Genomic DNA, 23,465 nt, shown 5'->3' on the forward strand with positions numbered 1-23,465 from the left:
GGGGTGGAGAGAGGGGGAGAGGAGGGGGAGAGGAGGGGGAGAGGAGGGGGATGGATGTGGGGGTGGAGAGAGGGGGAGAGGAGGGGGAGAGGAGGGGGATGGATGTGGGGGTGGAGAGAGGGGGAGAGGAGGGGGAGAGGAGGGGGATGGATGTGGGGGTGGAGAGAGGGGGAGAGGAGGGGGAGAGGAGGGGGATGGATGTGGGGGTGGAGAGAGGGGGAGAGGAGGGGGAGAGGAGGGGGAGAGGAGGGGGATGGATGTGGGGGTGGAGAGAGGGGGAGAGGAGGGGGAGAGGAGGGGGATGGATGTGGGGGTGGAGAGAGGGGGAGAGGAGGGGGAGAGGAGGGGGATGGATGTGTGGGTGGAGAGAGGGGGAGAGGAGGGGGAGAGGAGGGGGAGAGGAGGGGGATGGATGTGTGGGTGGAGAGAGGGGGAGAGGAGGGTGAGAGGAGGGGGAGAGGAGGGGGATGGATGTGCGGGTGGAGAGAGGGGGAGAGGAGGGGGAGAGGAGGGGGAGAGGAGGGGGAGAGGAGGGGGATGGATGTGGGGGTGGAGAGAGGGGGAGAGGAGGGGGAGAGGAGGGGGATGGATGTGGGGGTGGAGAGAGGGGGAGAGGAGGGGGAGAGGAGGGGGAGAGGAGGTGGATGGATGTGGGGGTGGAGAGAGGGGGAGAGGAGGGGGAGAGGAGGGGGAGAGGAGGGGGATGGATGTGGGGGTGGAGAGAGGGGGAGAGGAGGGGGAGAGGAGGGGGATGGATGTGGGGGTGGAGAGAGGGGGAGAGGAGGGGGAGAGGAGGGGGAGAGGAGGGGGATGGATGTGTGGGTGGAGAGAGGGGGAGAGGAGGGGGAGAGGAGGGGGAGAGGAGGGGGATGGATGTGTGGGTGGAGAGAGGGGGAGAGGAGGGGGAGAGGAGGGAGAGAGGAGGGGGATGGATGTGGGGATGGAGAGAGGGGGAGAGGAGGGGGAGAGGAGGGGGAGAGGAGGGGGATGGATGTGGGGGTGGAGTGAGGGGGAGAGGAGGGGGAGAGGAGGGGGATGGATGTGGGGGTGGAGAGAGGGGGAGAGGAGGGGGAGAGGAGGGGGATGGATGTGGGGGTGGAGAGAGGGGGAGAGGAGGGGGAGAAAAGGGGGAGAGGAGGGGGAAGGATGTAGGGGATCTTACCCACGTCGAACTCAAAGCCCTGGTTCTGGAAGGTATGACAGCAGCCCCCAGCCTGGTCATGTTGCTCCAGAACCAGAACCTTCTTACCGGCCTTTGCCAGGACTGCGGCCACCGTCAGCCCCCCGATCCCGCTGCCGATCACCACGGCGTCCAGATGCTCCGGAACGCGGTCCACACGGAACCCTGCCAACACAGGCCTCTTCATCAGCAGGAACACGGTCATCGTCACTGCTATCATTATCCTCATCATCATCACCAGATACCACTAGGTTTTAACTAGGCGGTGTCACAGGGTCTGAACCCCAGCCCTTGTCAGAGATGAAGGAATGCAGGACCACAGGTTAGGGTTAGGTCACAATACTGTCGCCTGGAACTCACCTTTCTTCAGCACCTCATCTCTCTGCTTGCTGTCCGTGACCAGAGGTCCCGGAGGCCGCAGACAGTCCTGGCTGAAGACTCTGTGTCTCCCCCTGGTGGCCAGGAAGCCCAGCAGCAACCCCAGCCCCAGAACGGCTGCTGCTCCAAACACCAGCACAGCCCACATCCCGGCAGCAGGCTCTGGGCTGTCTCACTGACCAGCTGGCTGGCTGGCTGGCTGTCTCACTGACCAGCTGGCTGGCTGTCTCACTGACCAGCTGGCTGGCTGGCTGGCTGTCTGGATGACTAGCTGGCTGGCTGGCTGGCTGTCTGGATGACTAGCTGGCTGGCTGGCTGTCTGGATGACTAGCTGGCTGGCTGGCTGGCTGGATGACTAGCTGGCTGCCTGAATGCCTGCCTGGTGAATGTGTGTCCTGGAACACAACCTTCTGCTGAAAACCCAAACCGCCCTCACTGCTCCCCGGAACGATCCCACCCTGGGCCAGACAGACACCGCTCTGACAGATGGTCCACTCTCTCTCTCTCTCTCTCTCTCTCTCTCTCTCTCTCTCTCTCTCTCTCTCTCTCTCTCTCTCTCTCTCTCTCTCTCTCTCTCTCTCTCTCTCACTGGATACCAACTGGACTCATGGCCTTTACAGCCCCCAATGAGCTCTGCTTAAGGGAGGAGATAAGGAGGAGGAAGAAGGGATGGATGGATGGGGAGGTGGTAAAATGATTATCCACCCTGGTCACGAGGCTGGATGAAGATAAGAGGATGTAAGATGAGAGAGACAGAAAAAGAGAGAGAGACAGAGAGAAACCCTGAGAAACTGAAAGAGAGAGGGGAGGGGAATAGACGTTTTCATTCAGAGTTGATGCGTGGAAATTCATCATAATTGTACACGATTTGTTGGACCATGTCTTGTTCCACTGAGTTTTCCAACTTGTTGTGTAGAACAGACGGGACCAGTCTGGAACATTCCCCAGGCCCAGAAGCAGCACCACAAGACAGCCGTCTGACTCCTCATAGGTCACGACTGTTGTTCAACTACTCTCCTACTTTCTCCACCCTGTCTTAAAGATAACTTTAGGATCATTGCGACACCTCGATCGTTCCTGTGTGCGAGTCAGCAGGCTGCGAGCTGACCTCGGGAAAGGGAGGAAGGGATTTGATTGGCTTTGACCATGATGTCTCTCAGGGTTCTGACAGAGGATTAAACACACACCGATGCATGCGCACACACACACACACACACACGTGAAAACACACACACACAGACGTGCACACACACACAGAACAGAGTGTTAGAAGTCAAGGATCTGTAACCAGTCAGCCGTCATTCAGATCAATCACAGACACATCAATCACAGACACATCAATCACAGACACATCAATCACAGACACAGTCAGATTTGAACAGTTTTAAATCAAGGATTTAATCCTTAAGTGTACAGACAGGTTTCTACAGTCTCACATGACCCCCAGTCATTGTCTTCCTGTTGTCTTCTACCTCTACGATGTCACCAGTGACCACTGCCAGAACATGGTTCATTGCCTCTCCAGATCAAAGTCGTTTACTGTGGTGTTTATTTCTAGCTGACCTTAAGCACCTCACAAAACGTTATTTTTTAAATGTACAAATACCTAATCGGACCTCCTGTAGGGTTTAGGCTATTTGTCACAGATACCGTCATCAATAAATAATATTATTAGGCCGAAATGTTGTGCCTAGAAAACATGACTTTGCCATGGAAGTAGCTTTCAGCTGCTTTCTGATTGGCTGACTCTGAAACCTCAGAAGACAGATCCCCAATCAGCCTGAGGGATCAGTGATTTCAAGGTCCAATCAGAACGTACATCCTGAAAGCCCATCATAAAGGATCTACTGTTCTCAAAATGAGATGGTCAACGTTATGACATTTCAATGTTTTTTTTCACCTAAACTTTGATCGGTTACACTCAAGCTAGTTTGATTGCTCCTTGTAATGTAAAAAAAAAAAAAACGTGGCACCTTTAAAGGATCGGGAGACATCAAGATCTCTTATACTGGTATCAAAGTATATTGAGACGTTTATATAAAAAATAAATGAAGTAGTTAGCTTCTCAAACTGACCAAGTTCTCTGACAGACTGGCAGACATAAGCTCTATTGGAAAATCCACTTTTAAAGGTAGAAAAAACAAATATGAAAACACAATTTCAAGCGTTGGTTTCTGACGGTGACGATGTCACAACACACGATCGCTGGGTTTACAAAGAAAGTAGAGGTACAGATGAAGAGGTCAAATAAAGATATTTCAAGTACTATTTTGAAGCCACTATCAACACCAATTGTAGTACCCACTAACATCTGTGTGGTTGCATGAATCAGTACACGTGCCACTGTTTTTTGAAATAGTACAAATAATTTATAATAAAATTATAATAAACTCAAAACAAACAAAAAACGAATTAAATACAAATTGTACAAAAATGTCATTATGAAATTTGGCACAGAAGTAAACTGGGAAATAAGAAAGGATGGACCCTTTGAGAAATGGGAGGGGAGGGGAGGGAGGGGAGGGGAGGGAGGGAGGGAGGGGAGGGGAGGGGAGGGGGGAGGGAGGAGGGGAGGGGAGGGGAGGGGAGGGAGGGGAGGGAGGGAGGGAAAGGAGGGGAGGGTAGGGGAGGGGAGGGGAGGGAGGGGAGGGAGGAGGGAGGGGGAAGGGAGGGAAGGGAGGGGAGGGAGGGGAGGGGAGGGAGGGGAGGGGAGGGAAAGGAGGGGAGGGTAGGGGAGGGGAGGGGAGGGGAGGGGAGGGGAGGGGAGGGGAGGGAGGGAGGGAGGGGAGGGGAGGGGAGGGGGGGAGGGGGAGGGGAGGGGAGGGGAGGGGAGGGGAGGGGAGGGGAGGGAGGGGAGGGGAGGGGGGGAGGGATGGAGGGGAGGGGAGGGGAGGGGGTGAGTGTGACAGGGGAGGGGAGGGGAGGGGGGGTGTGTGTGAGTGTGACAGGGAAGGGGTGTAGGTGGATGTAAACATTGATGAACTGCTCCTGCCTATGAAGAGAACATGAACATGGAGGTTGGAGACACACACACACACACATACACACACACACACACACATACATACACACACACACAGATGGGAACACACACACACACAGTCCTTGATGTTTCAGCAACAGATGTGCAGATGTGTTGTCCAGGCTGTTGTAATTAGGTTGGTCCACTTCAGAAGATCTCTGGTTGGCTGCAGTCAGTGGGTCCTGGGGTGCCTAGCCCACTCTCCTCCCTAAACTCCTCCTCTTCCTCCATAAACTCCTCTTCCTTCATAAACTCCTCCCCCTTTTCCTTCCAGAAGGACCGGGGGTGACAGGGAAACACTGCTGGCTCTTGGGATCCCCAGTCCTCCCCCTCCTCCCCCCCCTAGAACACCCAGGTGACAGGGACCCACTGCTGGCTCTTGGTAACCGTCTCCAGGGAAGTCTTGATGGTGCGGTAGGTCTCGTCCAGGTTGTCGTTGACAACGGTCAGGTCAAAGTAGTGTCCGTAGGCCTGCTGGATCTTGGCGCTCTCGTCCACCGTGCGCTTCAGCTCCGCGTCCTGCAGGGGGCGATACAGGACCGGTTCAAACCAGATTACTCTCCAGGACACTCACTCACATTCACACACCGTCTTGCCTAAACACACAGTCTATCCTACGGTGTGCGTACACTGACAAGGACAGGACGACACACACACATGCAGCCCGTCTGTCTGACTGCCTGTCTGTCTGCTTGTCTGACTGCCTGTCTGACTGACTGCCTGTCTGTCTGCTTGTCTGTCTGCCTGTCTGACTGCCTGTCTGCTTGTCTGACTGCCTGTCTGTCTGCTTGTCTGACTGTCTGTCTGACTGTCTGTCTGCTTGTCTGACTGCTTGTCTGACTGCCTGTCTGTCTACTTGTCTGTCTGCCTGTCTGACTGCCTGTCTGTCTGCTTGTCTGACTGTGTCTGTCTGCCTGTCTGTCTGCTTGTCTGACTGCCTGTCTGTCTGCTTGTCTGTCTGCCTGTCTGACTGCCTGTCTGCTTGTCTGACTGCCTGTCTGTCTGCTTGTCTGCCTGACTGTCTGACTGTCTGTCTGTCTGCTTGTCTGTCTGCGTGTCTGACTGCCTGTCTGTCCACCCTTCCGTCTGTGTGTCTTACCGTGAGCAGCTTGCTGACCACCCCGGCCTCGACAGCCGAGCTGTTCATGGCCTTCAGGACCTCGAAGTCTGGAGCCTCGACGAACACCACGTAGGGGAGGAACTCTGATGTACGCAGCACCTTCAGAGCCTGGACACACACACACGCACACACACACACACACGCACACACGCACACACACACACACACACACACACACACACACGCACACACATCAACCCTAACCCTTAATGCACTTCCAATCCCAACCCACCTGAAAACAACACTTCAAAAGCTGTCAGGATCAGGAAAAAGGTCCTCATACATTCAATGATTCCTTCGTTTACTATTGTTGTGGGGACGTCAGGTTCAGGCAGCCCTACCTGAGGGTTGACGTCCAGGATGCAGACACGGCCGGCCTCCACCACCTCGTGGATGGAGTCGATCTTGGTCCCGTACATGCTGCCGTCGTACTCCCCGTACTCCAGGTAGCGGCCGCCCTTCACGTCGGCCTCCATCTTGCTGCGACTGGTGAAGGCGTACATCTGGCCCTCGCGCTCGCCAGCCTTGGGCTTCCTGGACGTGTCTACATGACAGGAAGTGCATGACAGGAAGTGCATGGCAGGAAGTCAGCTGAGGTAGGTGAGCGGGTAGCTAGTGATAGGTGGATGGTAGTTATGGAGGGTCATGTGGTTGATAGCTAGCGAGTTGGTTTGAGTCATATGGAAGGGTTTGTGACAGTGGATTCGTTTAATAACTTTTGTTATACTTCCGGGGTATAGCAGTGATTTAGTTAGCTAGTTAGTTGTGCTTAAGGATATAGTGGTTAGTTGATTATTTTGATGTACTTACGGGGTATAGTGGTTCCAAACAGCTGTGTGTCCTTCAACAGCATCTTGTTCTTCAGGCTCCACCTACCCACTCCCTGAGCACCAATCAGAACCAGCGTCTTCCTCCGGAATGGAGGCACCTTGGCCACCTCCTCATAGATCAACAACTCATGTCTGTCAAACTCTGAGAGGGAGGGAGAGAGGGAGAGAGGGAGGGAGGGAGGGAGGGAGGGAGGGAGGGAGGGAGAGAGAGAGGGAGGGAGGGAGGGAGGGAGGGAGAGAGGGAGGGAGGGAGGGAGGGAGAGAGAGAGAGAGAGAGAGAGAGAGAGAGAGAGAGAGAGAGAGAGAGAGAGGGAGGGAGGGAGGGAGGGAGGGAGGGAGGGAGGGAGGGAGGGAGGGAGGGAAGGGAAAGGGAGGGTTAGAAAGTAGATACAGTTAGAAATATGTATTTACCAGGTCATAACAGTACAGTTGAGAATTCATTGACCCTGGATGGTGTCCTGCAGGAGGGGGGCCCACCTGCGTTCCTGGTGGTAACATACATCATCTTCTTCTTTTTCTTTCCTCCAACTCCGCTGCACAGAGTACCTGCCACACAGATACAAGTGAGGACAACAGGTGAGCTAGACAGGCAGGTGAAGCTGGGTAAGAGCAGTAGACAGGAGAGGAGTTAGGTGTGTCTACCTGCAGGAGGGTAATTCCACGTCTCTCTTCACAAAGGCTTTCCTCTTCTCCTCCAGCAACTGACTGGGGATCAGACCAGTACTGCCCCCATCCACACGACGAGCCTGCAGACAACACACACACACACGTTTACAATCAGCAACACACAGACGCGTTCACCATCAGTAACGAGCGCACACACACACACCTGCCACCAGTTAAGGTCATCTTGGTTGACAATCTGCAGGATGTCCCCTGTGTAGAACTTCAGCCCTGCCTCCTTGCAGGGAATCAGGTTGTCATTGGCTGGGTCGTAATCGAAGTGACACTTGTAAAATACCTGATGACACAGGTGAGAACCAGTAAGACAGGTGGAGAGTGACAGCAGCTATAGGAGCCGATATACAGGTGTGACAGGGCCAGGTATGTCAGGGCCAGGTGTGTCTGGACCAGGTGTGTCAGGGCCAGGTGTGTCAGGACCAGGTGTGTCTGGACCAGGTGTGTCAGTGCCAGGTGTGTCAGGACCAGGTGTGTCAGTGCCAGGTATGTCAGGACCAGGTGTGTCAGGACCAGGTGTGTCTGGACCAGGTGTGTCTGGACCAGGTGTGACAGGACCAGGTGTGTCAGGGCCAGGAGTGTTACCTGTCCGAGCAGGTGGGACTCCTGGTAGCTGGGCAGGATCTTGAGGACCACGCTGCCGCTGGCGTCCTGCAGCACCTCCTGCAGCACCTGGACGTCCTGCCCCATGGGGCGGCCGTTCACCTCCTTGATGATGTCACCGGCGTGCAGCAGACCCTGCTGGTCGATCATGCCCCCGTGCAGGATCCGGGCGATGACCAGCTCCCCCGCCTCCACACGGAACGTGATCCCCTGATACACGCGTGACACACGCCACACGTCTTAGATTTTTATCCTCACGTGTCAATTTAGTAATCTATCATTGGTTAGAAGTTATTAAGGGTGGTAAAGGTATTTTGGTAGTTAGGGTGGTAGTTACCATGTTAGGGTGGTAGTTTGGGTGGTAGTTACCAGGTTAGGGTGGTAGTTACCAGGTTAGGGTGGTAGTTTGGGTGGTAGTTACCAGGTTAGGGTGGTAGTTACCAGGTTAGGGTGGTAGTTTGGGTGGTAGTTACCAGGTTAGGGTGGTAGTTAGGGTGGTAGTTACCAGGTGTTCTCCGGCCACCTTGCGGATGCCCACCATCCTGACGGCGTCAGGGGGCACGGGCTGGGTGGCGGTGGGCGGGTCCATGTAGGCACACGGGCTTGGGGGCGGGCTCTCACACGTCTGAGAAGCCACGGAATCATGAGTCTCCAGCAGGGACTGCCGACCAATCAACAGAGAGCAAACAATTAATTGACAGAAGAAGAAAACTTGTGTGTGAAACTTCTGGTTCCCCCCAGGAACTGCTCTTGAGAAAATGTAATTGTGTCCCCCAAAGTTGATACCAGATTTTTGCCCCTGTGCCTGTGTGTGTATACCCATGTGTGTGTGTGTCTGTGTGTGTGTATCCCACCAGGAAGTGGGGCTCATTGAGGATGCGTGTGAGCTCGGCGGCGGTGTTGCTGCGGTGTGTGAAGGGGCTGAGGTCCTGGAGGATCTCCTGGACCAGCTCAACGTTGTTCTCCCTGACCGCCTCCAGCCTCGTCTCCCCGGGGCTCTCTGGCTCCTGGACACACACACACACACACACACACACAAAAGAACAATAAAACACACACAATGTTTGTAAACAACAACATGTCCTCACAAGTAAAGCGTGTGTGTGTGTGAGAGTGTGTGTGTGCGTGTGTGTGTGTGAGTCTCACCACAGGGCTCTCCATGATACCTTTGAGGAAGATGAGATCCAGATCGTTGGCAGTGGTAGAGCTGGTGCTGTCACTCAGGGTGTCCAGAACCTGTGTGACCGCTGCACACACACACACACACACATGTAGCATGAAGAGAGGAGGGGAGGAGGGGAGGAGAGGGGAGAGGAGAGAGGGGAGGAGAGGGGAGAGGAGAGAGGGGAGGAGAGGGGAGAGGAGAGGAGAAGAGAGGAGGGGAGGAGAGAGGGTTGTAACTCACCAGGTTCTGTGCCAGTAGCTGCCACAGGCATGTTGCAGATAGTCTGGTGCCTAGTCTGGTCTGCCTAGTCTGTGGACTCAATAGGAGAGAGGAGGTGGAGTTAGGTGAAGGAGGGGGACATCTGGCTAATCCATATGTATCCATGACAACAGGCACAATGAACGACCAGGGTGAAAAGAGAGAGTGGGGGGTGGGGTGAGGGAGGGGTACATAAAGAAAGTGGGGGGTACCCCCTCCCTAACAATCCTGGGACAGAAAGAGAGTCTGAAAAGCAGTCTAATGTGTAGCGTCACAACAACTCATGTTACCAGGAAAAGTGTCATTTGTGTGTGTGTATGTGTGCCATGTGTGCGTGCTAGTGTGACTGTGTGTGTGTGTGTGTTAGAGAGTGGGGCTATGAGTATAACACAGGGACAGGAGTACCCTACTAACCCCCTATCAGGAAGAGCTTGTCTGTGATTGGCTGTCTGTAAGTTTTGCAGGCAGGTGATTGGCTACAGCTGACGGCCATGCTCTGTGCTGGCCACTGGCTGCCCTAACGAGGCCCCGCTGAAAATAGACTCTCTCAAGGGATTCCCTCCCACATGGGAACACACACACACACAAAGAAACACACACACACACACACAAAGAAACACACACCCTCAAAGGAAACACCAAAAATAGTGATTTTAGTGTGACAGTTTGAGTGTTTATTTGAATGAAGGTGTGTTGTGGAGAACGCCGAACACGCCTCATCATTACTGGAGGGGGGAAAGGAGGGGAGAACAGGTCCCGACTGGGTCCAGACATGGAGCTGGAGGAGCTGCGTGCACCAGCCCAGCTCTCCAGGGGTGAGGGAGATGGATGGTCTCCCTCCATCCCTCCCTCCTCATCAGCCAGTTGCCATGGCGAGGTACTGTGACTGCCATAGCAACCTGAGCTTGAAGCGTAAAGAGGGGACTTGCGTGTTCGGAGCATGTTACAGGGGGCGGGATGTGGGAAAGAGTAGACAGCAGAAACACACACACACTTAAACACACACACACCAGCAGAAACACACACACTTAAACACACACACTTAGACACACTGTGTTATTACATAATTGCTAGTTACAGCATTAGCCGACTGTCAGCCATATTAGCCACCAGGGTGATGACATCAGCAGGAATCCACCAATGGGAAAGTCCTTTTCTCTACCCGCCCCACTTACAAAGGAGGAGAGAGAAACAGATCGAGACAGACACACACACACTTCCTGTAGAGGTATCCTTCCTCTCCTCATCCTACCTTTCTTTACCCACACACCTTCTCTCCTCTTTCCCTCTCCTCCTCTCTTCCTCTCCTCTTTCCCTCTCCTCCTCTCCTCTTTCCCTCTCCTCCTCTCCTCTCCTCTTTCCCTCTCCTCCTCTCATCCTCTCCTCTCCTTCTCTCCTCTCCTCCTCTCCTCTTTCCCTCTCCTCCTCTTTCCCTCTCCTCCTCTCCTCTTTCCCTCTCCTCCTCTCCTCCTCTCCTCTTTCCCTCTCCTCTCCTCCTCTCCTCTTTCCCTCTCCTCCTCTCCTCCTCTCCTTCTCTCCTCTTTCCCTCTCCTCCTCTCCTCTTTCCCTCTCCTCCTCTCCTTCTCTCCTCTTTCCCTCTCCTCCTCTCCTCTTTCCCTCTCCTCTCCTTCTCTCCTCTCCTCCTCTCCTCTTTCCCTCTCCTCCTCTTTCCTTCTCCTCCTCTCCTCTTTCCCTCTCCTCCTCTCCTCCTCTCCTCTTTCCCTCTCCTCTCCTCCTCTTCTCTTTCCCTCTCCTCCTCTCCTCCTCTCCTCTTTCCCTCTCCTCTCCTCCTCTCCTCTTTCCCTCTCCTCCTCTCCTCTTTCCCTCTCCTCCTCTCCTCCTCTCCTTCTCTCCTCTTTCCCTCTCCTCCTCTCCTCTTTCCCTCTCCTCCTCTCTTCCTCTCCTCTCCTCTTTCCCTCTCCTTCTCTCCTCTCTTCCTCTCTTCCTTCCCTCTCCTTCTCTCCTTCTCTCCTCCTCTCTTCCTCTCTTCCTCTCCTCCTCTCTTCCTCTCCTCTTTCCCTCTCCTTCTCTCTTCATTCCCTCTCCTCCTCTCTTCCTCTCCTCTTTCCCTCTCCTTCTCTCTTCATTCCCTCTCCTCCTCTCCTCCTCTCCTCTTTCCCTCTCCTCCTCTCCTAACCCCCTCTAATATCACCTCATAGAGTTGGGTTTCTAACAACAATACTGACGTGCCAAACCTTAGTCCTCCCTCCTGCATCCTCCCTCCTGCATCCTCCCTCCTCTCTCCTCCACCTCTCTCCTCCACCTCTCTCCTCCTCCTCTCTCCTCCACCTCTCTCCTCCACCTCTCTCCTCCTCCTCTCTCCTCCACCTCTCTCCTCCACCTCTCTCCTCCACCTCTCTCCTGTCCTGGCGTTCCTTTGTTCTGTCATCTCTACCCACACAGGCTCACAGGGACAAGGCTCCTTTTTCCACTCCCTCTCCTCCGGCATACAGTCTCAGCCATGCCCATGCTAATAACACACATACACACACACTCACTAACAAGATCACACGCTGCTGTAAACTCCATCTGCTCTGCTCGCCCCCCACCTCCCCCCCCCTCCCACCCCCCCTCCTCCCGCCCGCTCCCCTCACCCCTCTCCTCCCCCCCCTCCCACCCCCTCTCCTCCCGCCCGCTCCCCTCACCCCTCTCCTCCCCCCCTCCCACCCCCTCTCCTCCCGCCCGCTCCCCTCACCCCTCTCCTCCCCCCCCCTCCCGCCCGCTCCCCTCACCCCTCTCCTCCCCCCCTCCCACCCCCTCTCCTCCCGCCCGCCCGCTCCCCTCACCCCGCCCCTCCCGCCCGCTCCCCTCACCCCTCTCCTCTCCCCCCTCCCACCCCCTCTCCTCCCGCCCGCTCCCCTCATCCCCCCCTCCCACCCCCATCTCCTCCCACCCCCTCCCCTCTCCCCCTGGGCGACTCTTCCAAGGTCTCCCATCTGCCTCAGTCCCCTCCCCCACACTGCCCCTATCTCCCCCTCACCAGGTGAAATTAAAACAGCATAGACGACTGTCTTAGCTCACTAAGCTGAAGCCTGCACGGCTAAACTATATATAACTAAAAGGAAAACAGACCTCCGCACCTCCTCCTCTCAATCTGAGTTATGTTCAGGAGAAGGGTCCAGATGGAGCTAGTCGCCCACGCTTGTTGTTGTGGTTACAAGATGAGAGTGAAATAGTGGAGATGGTGGGGCAAGGCCAGGTACAGTGTGTGTGTGTGCCCCTATGCGTATGTTGGTTGTATGTCGGTTGGTCATTTATCTGTTCTGTCGGCGCGAGGGCAGCACGCTGTTCTTGCAGTGGCATGAAAACAAGACTACTATGAACACGAAACACGGTTATCTAAACAATCAGAAACTGTAGACGCTTTCCAGACCCCGTCTGCTTTGTCGATGACGCGTATCCCATCCCACCCAAGCAAGCACCACCGCGCGCACAGCTCCCGGTCCCGTACGCAAATAGGCGCATGCATTAGGCTATTAATCAAACATGGACACCTTTACGATCACATTTTTACACGAAATGTAGTGTTAGGGGGACGGACGTTTTGAATGGAAGTTGTTTCACTGTTTCAGCCAGCCGGTACATTGCAAACGCTGAAACATTGTGCCACAATAACAACATCTCTCCTATTCGCTCCTATTGCAGCCTACGCATGTTTCCATATAGCCTCACAAAGAACCCCAGCAAGCGGGGCTCTTCAGGGCTCTATCACGCAATTTGTTACCACATATTTTTTTACAAAATGTCTCGATTTGTAAAATGCGGTTATTTAATAAAATGTCTTACCTCTGCTCTGTCTCGTGGTGGTCGCGCGGTTTTCTCCGTATTTCAGTTTAATTCGAGGTCTTTGAACCGCTGCTGTCAAATCACAGTCTGAACGCGGCAGATTTAAAGGGGCAATGCACCGTTGTTTTCTCCTGTAGAGTCCAGCAGTCACCCACAGCACAGGCTACATATAGCAAAAGTGTTCACATCAGTAGTGCTTTAAGATTTCTTTCCACAAAAGGTAAACAAGCTTGTTATGTGGATGTATTGATAACATAACACGTAATCATATTAATTGCTTATAGGAACAGTAGATTACTTTTGGTTTTGAAGTGGCTATGTATTTTAATATAGTTTTCTGAACATAATAAAAGATTAGGAAAAACACTACAGCCCACAACATGGACTTTTTCTCTTATCTCTGGATAAACAACCAGTAAACAAAACAGTAGGCCTACATTTCATAAAACAGCAACTTGAGAGAACAACAGTCTACATTAAGACAACCACCAGGTGCATAATGGATTCAGTAGCGAACTGTGCTCGCTATGGAGACTAGTTGTATGTTAAAAACAACTATTGAAGTATGCGTGGGACTATTAATGGTCAATAGCAGGACATGGATTTTAGTCGAACATCAGAACCACCGATCTTCCTGCTACAACAGCAACATCTAGTGGTGATAAATGAGTACTGCAGTCCTCAGAGCGACACCTGCAACATACAATTTTAACGGCGTCGGAGCGACCCCACACACTTATCTAAGAAACATCAGACTATGCACACTACGTCATATCAAACTCCACCACTGAAATAACAGAGATGTGAAAACAATACTTTCATACACTCAGAGGGAGAAGATATCTTAAACGAGTTTCTTCAAATCCAATGATTGATTGGTTGGTTGATTGATGGAGTGACTGAATTACTGATCGGTATGAAAGATGAGTAAAAAGCCACGATTCATCATTTGAGTCATCCAACAAGTTTAATCAGACGATGAAGCATGTATACAGTACCAACAATAAAAGGTTATTCTCTTTAGGAATCACAGCAGGGGACTTCACACACAAGATTGAATCTTTCATTAGATATTTTGTATTCTATCTTTATTCAATATTGATAATAATAATAAATTATTTACAATTGAGAGAGAGAGAGAGATAGAGAGAGAAAAGATGATAGAGGAAAGACCCAGTGAGAGAGAAAGACTAGAGTTAGGGAGAGGTTGGTTTAAGGTCTGTGTTGGTCATTGGTTGTGGTCGATGAGGAGAGAGAAAGGGATTGAGTTGGGAGGGTGTAAAGGGGGAGGAGGGGATGGAGGGAGGAGGTGAGAGGCACAGTTCGTCCCGTCCAGGTGAGTCAGATGCCTGGAGAGAACGCCCAATGAGGTGGAGTGGGCGGAGTCACCACACGGAGTCATCATATCTGGAGAGGAGGAAGAGAGGAGAGAGAGAGGAGGGAGAGGAGGAAGAGAGGAGAGGGAGAGGAGGGAGAGGAGGAAGAGAAGAGAGAGAGAGGAGGGAGAGAGGAGGATGAGAGAAGAGAGAGGAGGGAGAGGAGGAAGAGAGGAGAGAGGAGGGAGAGGAGGAAGAGAGGAGGATGAGAGAAGAGAGAGAGGAGGAAGAGAGGAGAGAGAGAGGAGGGAGAGGAGGAAGAGAGGAGAAAGAGAGGAGGGAGAGGAGGAAGAGAGGAGAGAGAGAGGAGGGAGAGGAGGAAGAGAGGAGAGAGAGAGGAGGGAGAGGAGGATGAGAGAAGAAAGGATGAGAACAGTAATGTGACTAGAAGAAACACATACTGTTGAGCTTGCAAGGATTCACAGTTCAATCCCATTAAAAACTGTGTTTTCCCTAACCCCTTACCCAAACCCTCAATCAAAAAACATAACCTAAACTAAAACCCAACCCTTGAAGTTCCATCACTAAAACATTATTTTAACCTTAACTCCTCTCAAACCACCTAGAAACAAACACTTGGACCAAGAAAATGTCCCCCACAAGTTCAAATTGTTCTTGTTTTTTCTATTCTTGAGGGGATTTCTGGAGATAGCGATTCTAACCCTTACTCTAACCCCCTAGAACCCTCTAAAATAACATGTTGTGGGACACAAGAAAATGACAATGTTCGTGAGACCAGACACGCACTCACACACAATCACACTCACACGGACCTTGATCTCTGGTCCCTGTCAGTGTTGTCCCCGAACAGCAGCTCTGCCACCACATCCTCTTTGGCAGACCTCTTACCATACCTGGAGGAAGAGCGGGAGAGAGAGGGAGAGAGCAAAGGAGAAAGAGTGAAGGAGGAGAGGAGAGAGAGATGGAGGGAGAAGGAGAGAGAGGAAAATAAGGAGACAGAGAAGGAGTGAGAGAATGGGAGAGAGAGATGGAGAGGAAGAGGGTTGAAGAGAGAAGGAGAGTGATAGAGGAGAGAGAAGAGAGAGAGAGAGAGAGAGAGAGAGAGAGAGAGAGAGAGAGAGAGAGAGAGAGAGAGAGAGAGAGAGAGAGAGAGAGGGGAGGGAATGGGAATGGGAGGTTTAAATACAGTGCCCTCATTTCCTTTTTCATAGATGCAATCAGCCACTTTTAATATTTAAACTTCTCTACAATAAGCCTGTTGGTTAGACTTGAAGAAGGAGGAAAGAAGGGGGAGGGAAAATAGTCAGTTAAAAGTGGAGAGTTACAGAGTTGTAGTGAGGCAGCTAGCATGACTACTCTGACAGAATTACACATCCAGGTGCCACCATACAGCCCTATTAGGATCTAATTAGGCAGAGGCCTGGACCAATCACCACATCTCTCTCTCTCTCTCTCTCTCTCTCTCTCTCTCTCTCTCTCTCTCTGTCTGTCTGTCTCTCTCTCTCTCTCTCTCTCTCTCTCTACTTTTTCCCTCCTCCCTCTCTGTCTGTCGGTTTCTCTCTCTCTGTCTTCCACTCTTTCTACCTCCCTCGCTCTCTCCTCTCTGTATCTCTCTCTCTGTCTCTCTCTGTCCCTCTTTCTCAGTTCTCTCGTGCCTCTCCTCTCATACACTCCATCTGTGCCACTTTAAGAAACACATTTCTCCGATATCTGTATATCTACCGTTGATATGACTTGTGATGAAAAAAAAAACTAAAAATCTAAAACCAGACCAAATCACAGAAAGGAATCTTCTCCTATCAGGCGCGTCGTGCTGCGGACGTCATTTTACACTCTAGTTCATCTCTACGGGGTTCTCGCGCCACCGAAGCACAATTGTCCAACCCTGCTGAACGGAGATTGTTTGTTGCGAAGAAAATTGGAAGAATTTGCAGCTGGAGAAGTCTCCTTCTGGTTCAATTTAGACCCACCAGTTTCAAAGATTGGATAGCCATGCTTGGCTTAACACAGATAGACAGACAGATACATAAAAGAGATGGATATGTGTACATAATAGAGAGAGAGAGAGAGAGAGAGACAGAGGCAGACACAGATAGACCACAAATAAAGTCAGACAGAGAGACGAACAGATGTAGGCTATATTTGAAGGACGGACAGACAATAGACGGCAAAAACTTAGACCCAGTTATCCCCGGTTAGACCGAGTGTCAGATAAACGTTTACATTATTAATTCACCTGAAGGGACTCTCTAATAAGCTATTACTTTCAGACTTTTCAACAGCTACATGCTCTCACTCAATGAACTCGGCACTTCTCCGTTTGAAGACTGAATCCGTCACTTTTAACTTTTAGTTAGTTTTACTCACTAAGGTGTTCCTGTAAGGGTATCAGTAATACTTCTCTAAAGATCAACGATCCATTTGAATATCATGAATAAAAACCAAGCCAATGACTCACTGCTGACTCTCAGTCTCCTTTAGGCACGCGACCTTTTCTAAGAGCGCGAGACAGTCCCATATCAATACCGAATATGAAACCTTCCGGCTCGCGGAGGTCTTTAACTCGATTTTGCGACTTTCCTTGGGTCCATCTGAAGCACTTTTATTGCCGTGACACATTTATTTGGAGGGCCTTGAGCTTTTTGAGAGTGCTCTGTAATCGGATTTTGAAACACAGTAGCGAGGCTGGGGTATAAAACCTAGCTCGAGGCTGTAATATGAGCGGGAAGGGATCAGAGACCACCGACCTTTGATGGATGATACATTACTTTACTTACCGTTGAATAAAACGAACACAAAAAGGCGACACAAACAGAAAAATTATAATGTTATTTTATAGGCATAAACAAAAAATAAAGAACAAATTGTTCATGGGTAGGTTAACGAGTTTGGCGCGCTCACCTCTGTCTTGTGATGAGGTTGATGTAGTGTCTAAGAGCGGTGTAATATTTGGCCATTTCTTCGGGAGGCGCGTCTTCACCGGGATTCTCCGGTTTGGGAGGGTATGCGTCCACAAAGGTCCCGAGACACACAAGCACGCACAGGACCAAAGCCACGAGGACGGTCCACGGTTTCATCATGACGGCCATCTGAGAGCAAGGAGACACAGACTGTCAGTTAATAACAACACAAATAACAAATGTATAAAGAAAAGCCAATAAGTAAGCAACACTTTAGATTTATTGATATACAAATGTAATCGATTTTAGTGAGATCGTCTTGCTTTAATGCACAAACCCCTCCATTTATTTGAACTGATAAGCTATTATTAAAGTAGACATGAAAAAAGTCAGAAACACCCACCCTTATATTCAAAAGGAATGTTCCCTATCCTTTTCTGGCGTATTGATTGTGTAAACTTGCGTTTTAACGTGTCATCGCATTCCGTAAAAGTTGAGAATCTCCCGAAAACGAATTAGACATGAATACCTAAGAAAATATCACACTTAAATAAGCTCGTCTTTGACAAAGTTTTGATATTTTTTATCCGGAAACCAACTGTCGACAAAAATGATTATTGCAACCAAATTAAACCTGACCCAATCTCATGCGGTTGTAATAATCGCTGTCTATGGTGCTGAATTGCGGTTCATTTTCATTAACGGAAACGGACGGCATTCGTTCCAATAAATAATTTACAAATCATTCTCAAACCACGGTTTACGAAATAACACATTCTAACAGCAGTTGACATAGGCTGATGGAGGGTAGCCTACCATATTTTTCGATTTAGCAAAATAAAATATCTATAAAGTAGACTATCTCTATAAAATGTAGCCTACTGAAAGAGAAGTTTGACTTACTTTAGAAGACTTGTGGTGAGCTACAGGTGACCAAGACAACAGGTGGTGCCGTACAGCGAGGAGGATGTCGTCTGAGGTTGCAGTCTTTATCGTGCTCGTTGCTTTTCAGAGCTCTTCTTTAAGAAGGCAGATCTCCGATCTTTTGTTTCACACCGAATCTCATTGGTTTATATACCCGCGGCCGTCTTCAGCACGCACCGGGGTGGGACGGGCATCGGACGGTGTAACGGAGGGTGGGGCGGAGTGGTGTGGAGGAAGAATGCGTCATCTGATGATGAACATATTAGGCCTACTAATGCTCTCAGCTTCGACGTGTTTGATATTTGACGTATTTGAGGTGTCAGGCAATCATGTGTGGGTCATGGTAGCTACACCTGTAAGAAAAGGTAAAACGACTAAACGTGTAACGGTACGCCACAGCGCAGCACCTGTCTGAAACCTATCTATCTTTGTATCCATAGCAACACACTTTTCAGTGTGAGCTTTCCGACTACCAAAGTTCTTCGCAGTTGTAGATAGAAAGTACTTGGAACTTGCATTCTGTGTTTGGGAAGATTAGGATACGGTTTCAAGGCCTACAGTGTTACTGATAGCCAGTCAGGTAGGCTACTAAACTACCAGCTGAACACAAGAGGGCAGTTGTGTTCCTAGAGGTAGGCTATGGTCGCGCGCTCTGACACATCTGCCTATCTCTGATAACATATGATATCCGGTAACAGTTAATAGTTATGACCCGTCTTCTGTTGAGCTCGAGGGATCAGTTTACCCTGAGACTTTTTAGATGATGGTATTACTGCAGACACGACGATTATATCATTTGGTAATCTCACACTTGATTGGCTACATGACACCCTACAGCCGCAATAGGGTAAAATGTGGCCTGTGGATGGGCTTCAATCATGTTGTTTTCCACGTTTTAATCTTCTGAATTAGCCACTGGAATTAGCACGTACCGTCACACTCTTGGAAAGCTCTACGCAGCACCACATTGTCGGTTACGTCACATCTCTCACCTCGAGCCCTAAGATCAGATCGATAATACCACCAGCAAAAATGTGACGGAAATGAAGACAAGTGCGCGCTTTAGGGACAACGGCAGTTGTTTTCTTTCGGCATTCCGGTGCTTTCACTGCTTTAGCGCAAAATCAATCATCGTCTGTATCGATCATGAGCTCAGACAGTGTGGGAGTAATTATCGGACCAATCAGACGGATCCTCATCTCCCTTAGGTGCGCGAGCGGATATTCTAAACGGCTCGTTGTCAATGTGGAATTGAAACAATGTGGAAGATTGTGTTGCTGTCTTGGATCCTACCAGAATCCACAAAGCGGGTGTTCGTCTGGGTGGAGATGAAGTGTTTAAGCGGCAGTTATGATTAATAGCATCATAAATGGTCTCTAACACAACAAACAGCTCACAGCGTTAGTGTTGTTGATGACAGGCAGCTCTCATAGGGCTATGACGAGGGCCTGGACCGACCCCCACCACTCACACCCTTCCCATTGACTGGCAGGTCTGGTGCCCCCCTCCCGCCCAGACCCCCCCCCCCCCCCCCAACACGCGTCATGGCTGGAAATAACTTTGCTGTTCAGCCATGAATGTCTAGGATTTACTCTAAGAAAGTAGGGGGCGTACTACCGGCCTGGAGTCAGTCCAGGCGAGTGAACAGGAGTCAGTCCAGGCCGAGCGAACAGGAGTCAGTCCAGGCCGAGCGAACAGGAGTCAGTCCAGGGAGAGCGAACAGGAGTCAGTCCAGGGAAAGCGAACAGGAGTCAGTCCAGGGCGAGCAAACAGGAGTCAGTCAGGTGGAGGCGTGGCACTAGGGAATAGGGCTATTAATCAGAAGGTTGCCGGTTCGATTCCCGGCCATGCTAAATGACGTTGTGTCCTTGGGCAAGGCACTTCACCCCTACTTGCCTCTGGGAGAATGTCCCTGTACTTACTAAGTCGCTCTGGATAAGAGCGTCTGCTAAATATGTAAATGTAATGTGATGCTCCCTTTCGGTCTTCTGTTACACGTGATGCTGTCTTTCCCGTGGAATGTCACACTGACGTGTTACTCTAATATCATACTGCACTGGCAGGATAATACTGAATATCTTATGCCACTGTAGTTACGATGAATGTAATATGTCCCCCCCCCCCCTTCTCTTTCAGGGACGGCTGTAACAGATACATAAGCAGACCTAATCACATCTGTACCTGAGGTCACCCAACCAGCAGCCTCTGATTGGCTGATTTGCCAACGAGGAAGTGAACCGAAGTGTTGATTATTGTGTGTGAGAAGAAATCCACGCAGATATTGCGATGCGTGTTGAAACACAGAGATCACGTTTGGATATTGAGTCGCCGTTACGGTAATGAAGCGTGAAATTTTAAACTGGAAATTCGGTTATGATGCAAAAAGAAATTATTTGGTGATTTGGTGCCATGATAGATAGCTCACCCAACAGTAATGTGATTAACTGACACATTCATGCTGTAAGCTCTCTTACATAGGAAAGCAGAATTAAAAACAATTGATATTCAAATCAAACAAAACAATCAAATTTCAGAATGTGTCAGGAATTGACTAGTTCTCCTGGCTTGTTGAAAGAGCTGTTCTCTAAGATTTCTTATTTCTTTCTTTTCTTTCTCTCTCTCTCTTATCTTTCTCACTCTCTCTCTATCTCTCTATCTCTCTATCTCTCTCTCTCTCTCTCTCTATCTCTCTCTCTCTCTCTCTCTCTCTCTCTCTCTCTCTCTCTCTCCCTGATCTCCCTCTCTATTTCACTCTCTGTCTCCCAATCTGATTCTCTCCATCTCTTTCTTTCTGATTCTCTCTATCTGTCTTCCACCTCATATAACAAAAGTGTGTCTACTTCTAAATCTTACAAAAAAGAATTTAAGTTTTCTTTTGACTTAATAAAAAAGTGAAACCGTGTTACAGTAAAGCACAGCTTCTCATCACCATACAGATCCTATATTCTCTTCTCTCTATATGTGTCTGCTGGGAAGTCTCCTAAATGTGTTAAGAGTGAATACGTATGTGTGTGTGTTCTGTCTGTTATCTCTGTGTGTGTGTGTTAGCTGTCAGTGTGCACTCTCAGACCTCAGTGTCTGAGACAGGGTCAGGATGGAAGCAGCCAGAGGGTGTAACTGTGTTGAGACAGGATCTCATAAGAGGCGGTGCGTCAGACTGCAGAGTCAGGTCTGTCAAGCAACCTCAGCTATTGGCATTAAACACCTGTAGAATCGCTGTAACCCTGCACCCCTCCATACTGGAGAATATCACATGACATAACCTCAGTAATGAAGCATAACCTCTGTGATCTCAGCACCTCTCACCACAGGCCAGGCAAAGCAATCCACTGCAGACCAAGTTTCCCCTGCAGGCCTGGCTAAGCGATTGATGATAGGAGAGTTTCTGAGTCAGTGTACTTATCTATTTAGAGATGTGAAATGTCTTTCCATTTCTAATCGCTCACACACATGACAAATGGACAGCTACATCTCACACACACACACATACACCCACACAAATACACACACGGACACATGGACACACACACACGTACAACACATGCACACACACAGATACGCACACACATTCTTCCAGATAAAGGCGGGTGTGGTACAAGTTTTGACGTCAGCTCAGACCCCCCCCCCCCGATATCTCTCCAAGTGTGACTCAGTTGTTTCCCCTCCATCCCTCCATCCCTCCATCCCTCCATCCCTCTATCTCTCTAATCTTCCATCCCTCCATCCCTCCATCCCTCCATCCCTCTATCTCTCTAATCTTCCATCCCTCCATCCCTCCATCCCTCTATCTCTCTAATCTTCCGTCCCTCCATCCCTCCTCCCTACATCCCTCCATCCCTCTATCTCTCTAATCTTCCGTCCCTCCATCCCTCCATCCCTCCATCCCTCCATCCCTCTATCTCTCTAATCTTCCGTCCTCCATCCCTCCATCCCTCCATCCCTCTATCTCTCTAATCTTCCGTCCCTCCATCCCTCCATCCCTCCATCTCTCTAATCTTCCATCCCCCATATCTCTATCTCTCTAATCTTCCGTCCCTCCATCCCTCCATCCCTCCATCCTCCTGTCGCCATCTCGTTAGCTCAAACACTTCCACCTCCACTCATTCCACCCTTTCTCATTAATAACTTTACAAACACACATGCACACACACACGCACTCTGTCTCTCTAACACACTCATGCAAGCTTTCACACTCTCTCTCTCACACACACACAATCACACACACTCAGTACCCCCCAGTGTCCCCCGGCACAGTAAAAGTGCACAGAAGAACCTTAAGCAGTGTTTTTGAGTCTGTTCTCCCAGCCTTTATAATGTACACGACCAAACAGAAGTTTTGTGTGTGTGTGTTTGGTGTGTGTGTGTGTTTGGTGTGTGTGTGTGCGCACATTACAGTAATACTGTTTGGACAAGGCAACACTCTGCAGTTCCTTCCTCAAACACATCTCCTGACATAATGTGTTTTTGAAAGGCTAATTCTCCACGCTCGGAGAGATGGCCGATGTTCATGCAGTGTGAGCGAGCCAGCTCGACGCCTGGGGAACACCGCAGGTCACTCTGGGGCGAACTGCAAAGCATGATGGGATATAAAATCATGAAAACAGTGTTTGTGGCTACTCCTCTGACTGTAACCTATGCTCTGGTAGACTTCTGAGAGAGAGACTTGAAGAGAGGAAGAGAGAGAAGTTGTTGATGGAGACAAAGCACTTTGAGCTGCAATTCTTGTATAAAAAGTGCTATATAAATAAAGTCTTACTTACTTACTTACTTGAAGAGAGGAAGAGGATGAGAGAAGCTGGTGATAGAGACTTGGAGGATGAATGAGGGCCTTAGACGTTGGTCTGGCCCAGGCATACAACCATTAATCCTTACTGTTAGTAGATACTGATTAGTTACAGGCTGGTTGATGTCAGCTGACCAGAAACACATACACTCTCTCACGCACACATACACACACCAAACAAACACAACACACATACACACAACTCAAACAGGCACACACCCACACATCATGGTCATCATGGTCAGTGTAAACAGTTTGGTCAGTCTTTGCAGTGTGATTAGTTAAAAACATTGCATAATAAGACAGCAATGGAGGTTAGTAATAAATAATGTCTTGGATCTAGTTTCACTGGAGGACAGCAGAGCTGGGTGGAGGTCTGAAGTAGAAGAAAGACAGAGAGAGATGGTGAGTCTGGAGACACCTCAGACAACCTGCGCTGTATGTGTGTGTGTTTGAGTGTGTGTTTGTGAGTGAGTGTGTTTGTGTGTGTGTTTGAGTGTG

At 50.3% G+C, this 23,465-nt stretch overlaps 3 protein-coding genes across 3 annotated transcripts in view; all 3 read right to left on the reverse strand.

The window, feature by feature from the left end:
- The window catches only part of LOC134039997 (all-trans-retinol 13,14-reductase-like), a 7,425-nt gene extending 5,647 nt beyond the window's left edge, over positions 1-1,778 (reverse strand). The window contains exons 1-2 of the mRNA XM_062486219.1: positions 1,541-1,778; positions 1,163-1,345 (exon numbers count right to left, since the gene is read on the reverse strand). Coding sequence (XP_062342203.1) covers positions 1,163-1,345; positions 1,541-1,706 — 349 coding nt within the window. The 5' untranslated portion in view covers positions 1,707-1,778. The remainder of the gene's footprint in view (positions 1-1,162; positions 1,346-1,540) is intronic.
- A 2,700-nt stretch (positions 1,779-4,478) lies between these two features.
- mpp2a (MAGUK p55 scaffold protein 2a) lies at positions 4,479-13,095 on the reverse strand. Its single transcript, XM_062487244.1, has 13 exons — positions 13,021-13,095; positions 9,217-9,285; positions 8,958-9,058; positions 8,666-8,818; positions 8,317-8,472; positions 7,794-8,021; positions 7,360-7,491; positions 7,184-7,276; positions 7,008-7,086; positions 6,511-6,672; positions 6,042-6,244; positions 5,680-5,808; positions 4,479-5,099 (listed from the first exon to the last, which is right to left on the reverse strand). Exons 2-13 carry the CDS (start codon positions 9,245-9,247, stop codon positions 4,923-4,925), a joined length of 1,644 nt encoding a protein of 547 aa, XP_062343228.1. The 5' UTR covers positions 9,248-9,285; positions 13,021-13,095; the 3' UTR covers positions 4,479-4,922.
- Positions 13,096-13,968: 873 nt separating this feature from the next.
- pyya (peptide YYa) lies at positions 13,969-18,318 on the reverse strand. Its single transcript, XM_062487145.1, has 4 exons — positions 18,161-18,318; positions 17,259-17,446; positions 15,170-15,250; positions 13,969-14,427 (listed from the first exon to the last, which is right to left on the reverse strand). The coding sequence occupies exons 2-4, from the start codon at positions 17,444-17,446 to the stop codon at positions 14,406-14,408; spliced, it is 291 nt and encodes a 96-aa protein (XP_062343129.1). The 5' UTR covers positions 18,161-18,318; the 3' UTR covers positions 13,969-14,405.
- Positions 18,319-23,465: the final 5,147 nt, after the last annotated feature.

This window comes from Osmerus eperlanus, chromosome 2, assembly GCF_963692335.1.
Source record: "Osmerus eperlanus chromosome 2, fOsmEpe2.1, whole genome shotgun sequence".
Taxonomy (NCBI): Eukaryota; Metazoa; Chordata; class Actinopteri; order Osmeriformes; family Osmeridae; genus Osmerus; species Osmerus eperlanus.

Excerpts from the sequence above, each read along its gene's own strand:
- mpp2a (XM_062487244.1), bottom strand. The coding sequence starts at position 9,247 with ATGCCTGTGGCAGCTACTGGCACAGAACCTG. Across the intron at positions 7,087-7,183 it reads TGAAGAGAGACGTGGAATTA|TGTGTGGCAGGTACTCTGTG; the intron begins CCCTCCTGCAGG and ends CTCACTTGTATC. Across the intron at positions 5,809-6,041 it reads TCCTGGACGTCAACCCTCAG|GCTCTGAAGGTGCTGCGTAC; the intron begins GTAGGGCTGCCT and ends GTGTGTGTCCAG.
- pyya (XM_062487145.1), bottom strand. The coding sequence starts at position 17,446 with ATGGCCGTCATGATGAAACCGTGGACCGTCCTCGTGGCTTTGGTCCTG. Across the intron at positions 15,251-17,258 it reads AACCTCATCACAAGACAGAG|GTATGGTAAGAGGTCTGCCA; the intron begins GTGAGCGCGCCA and ends CTCTTCCTCCAG. Across the intron at positions 14,428-15,169 it reads GACAGGGACCAGAGATCAAG|ATATGATGACTCCGTGTGGT; the intron begins GTCCGTGTGAGT and ends CCTCCTCTCCAG.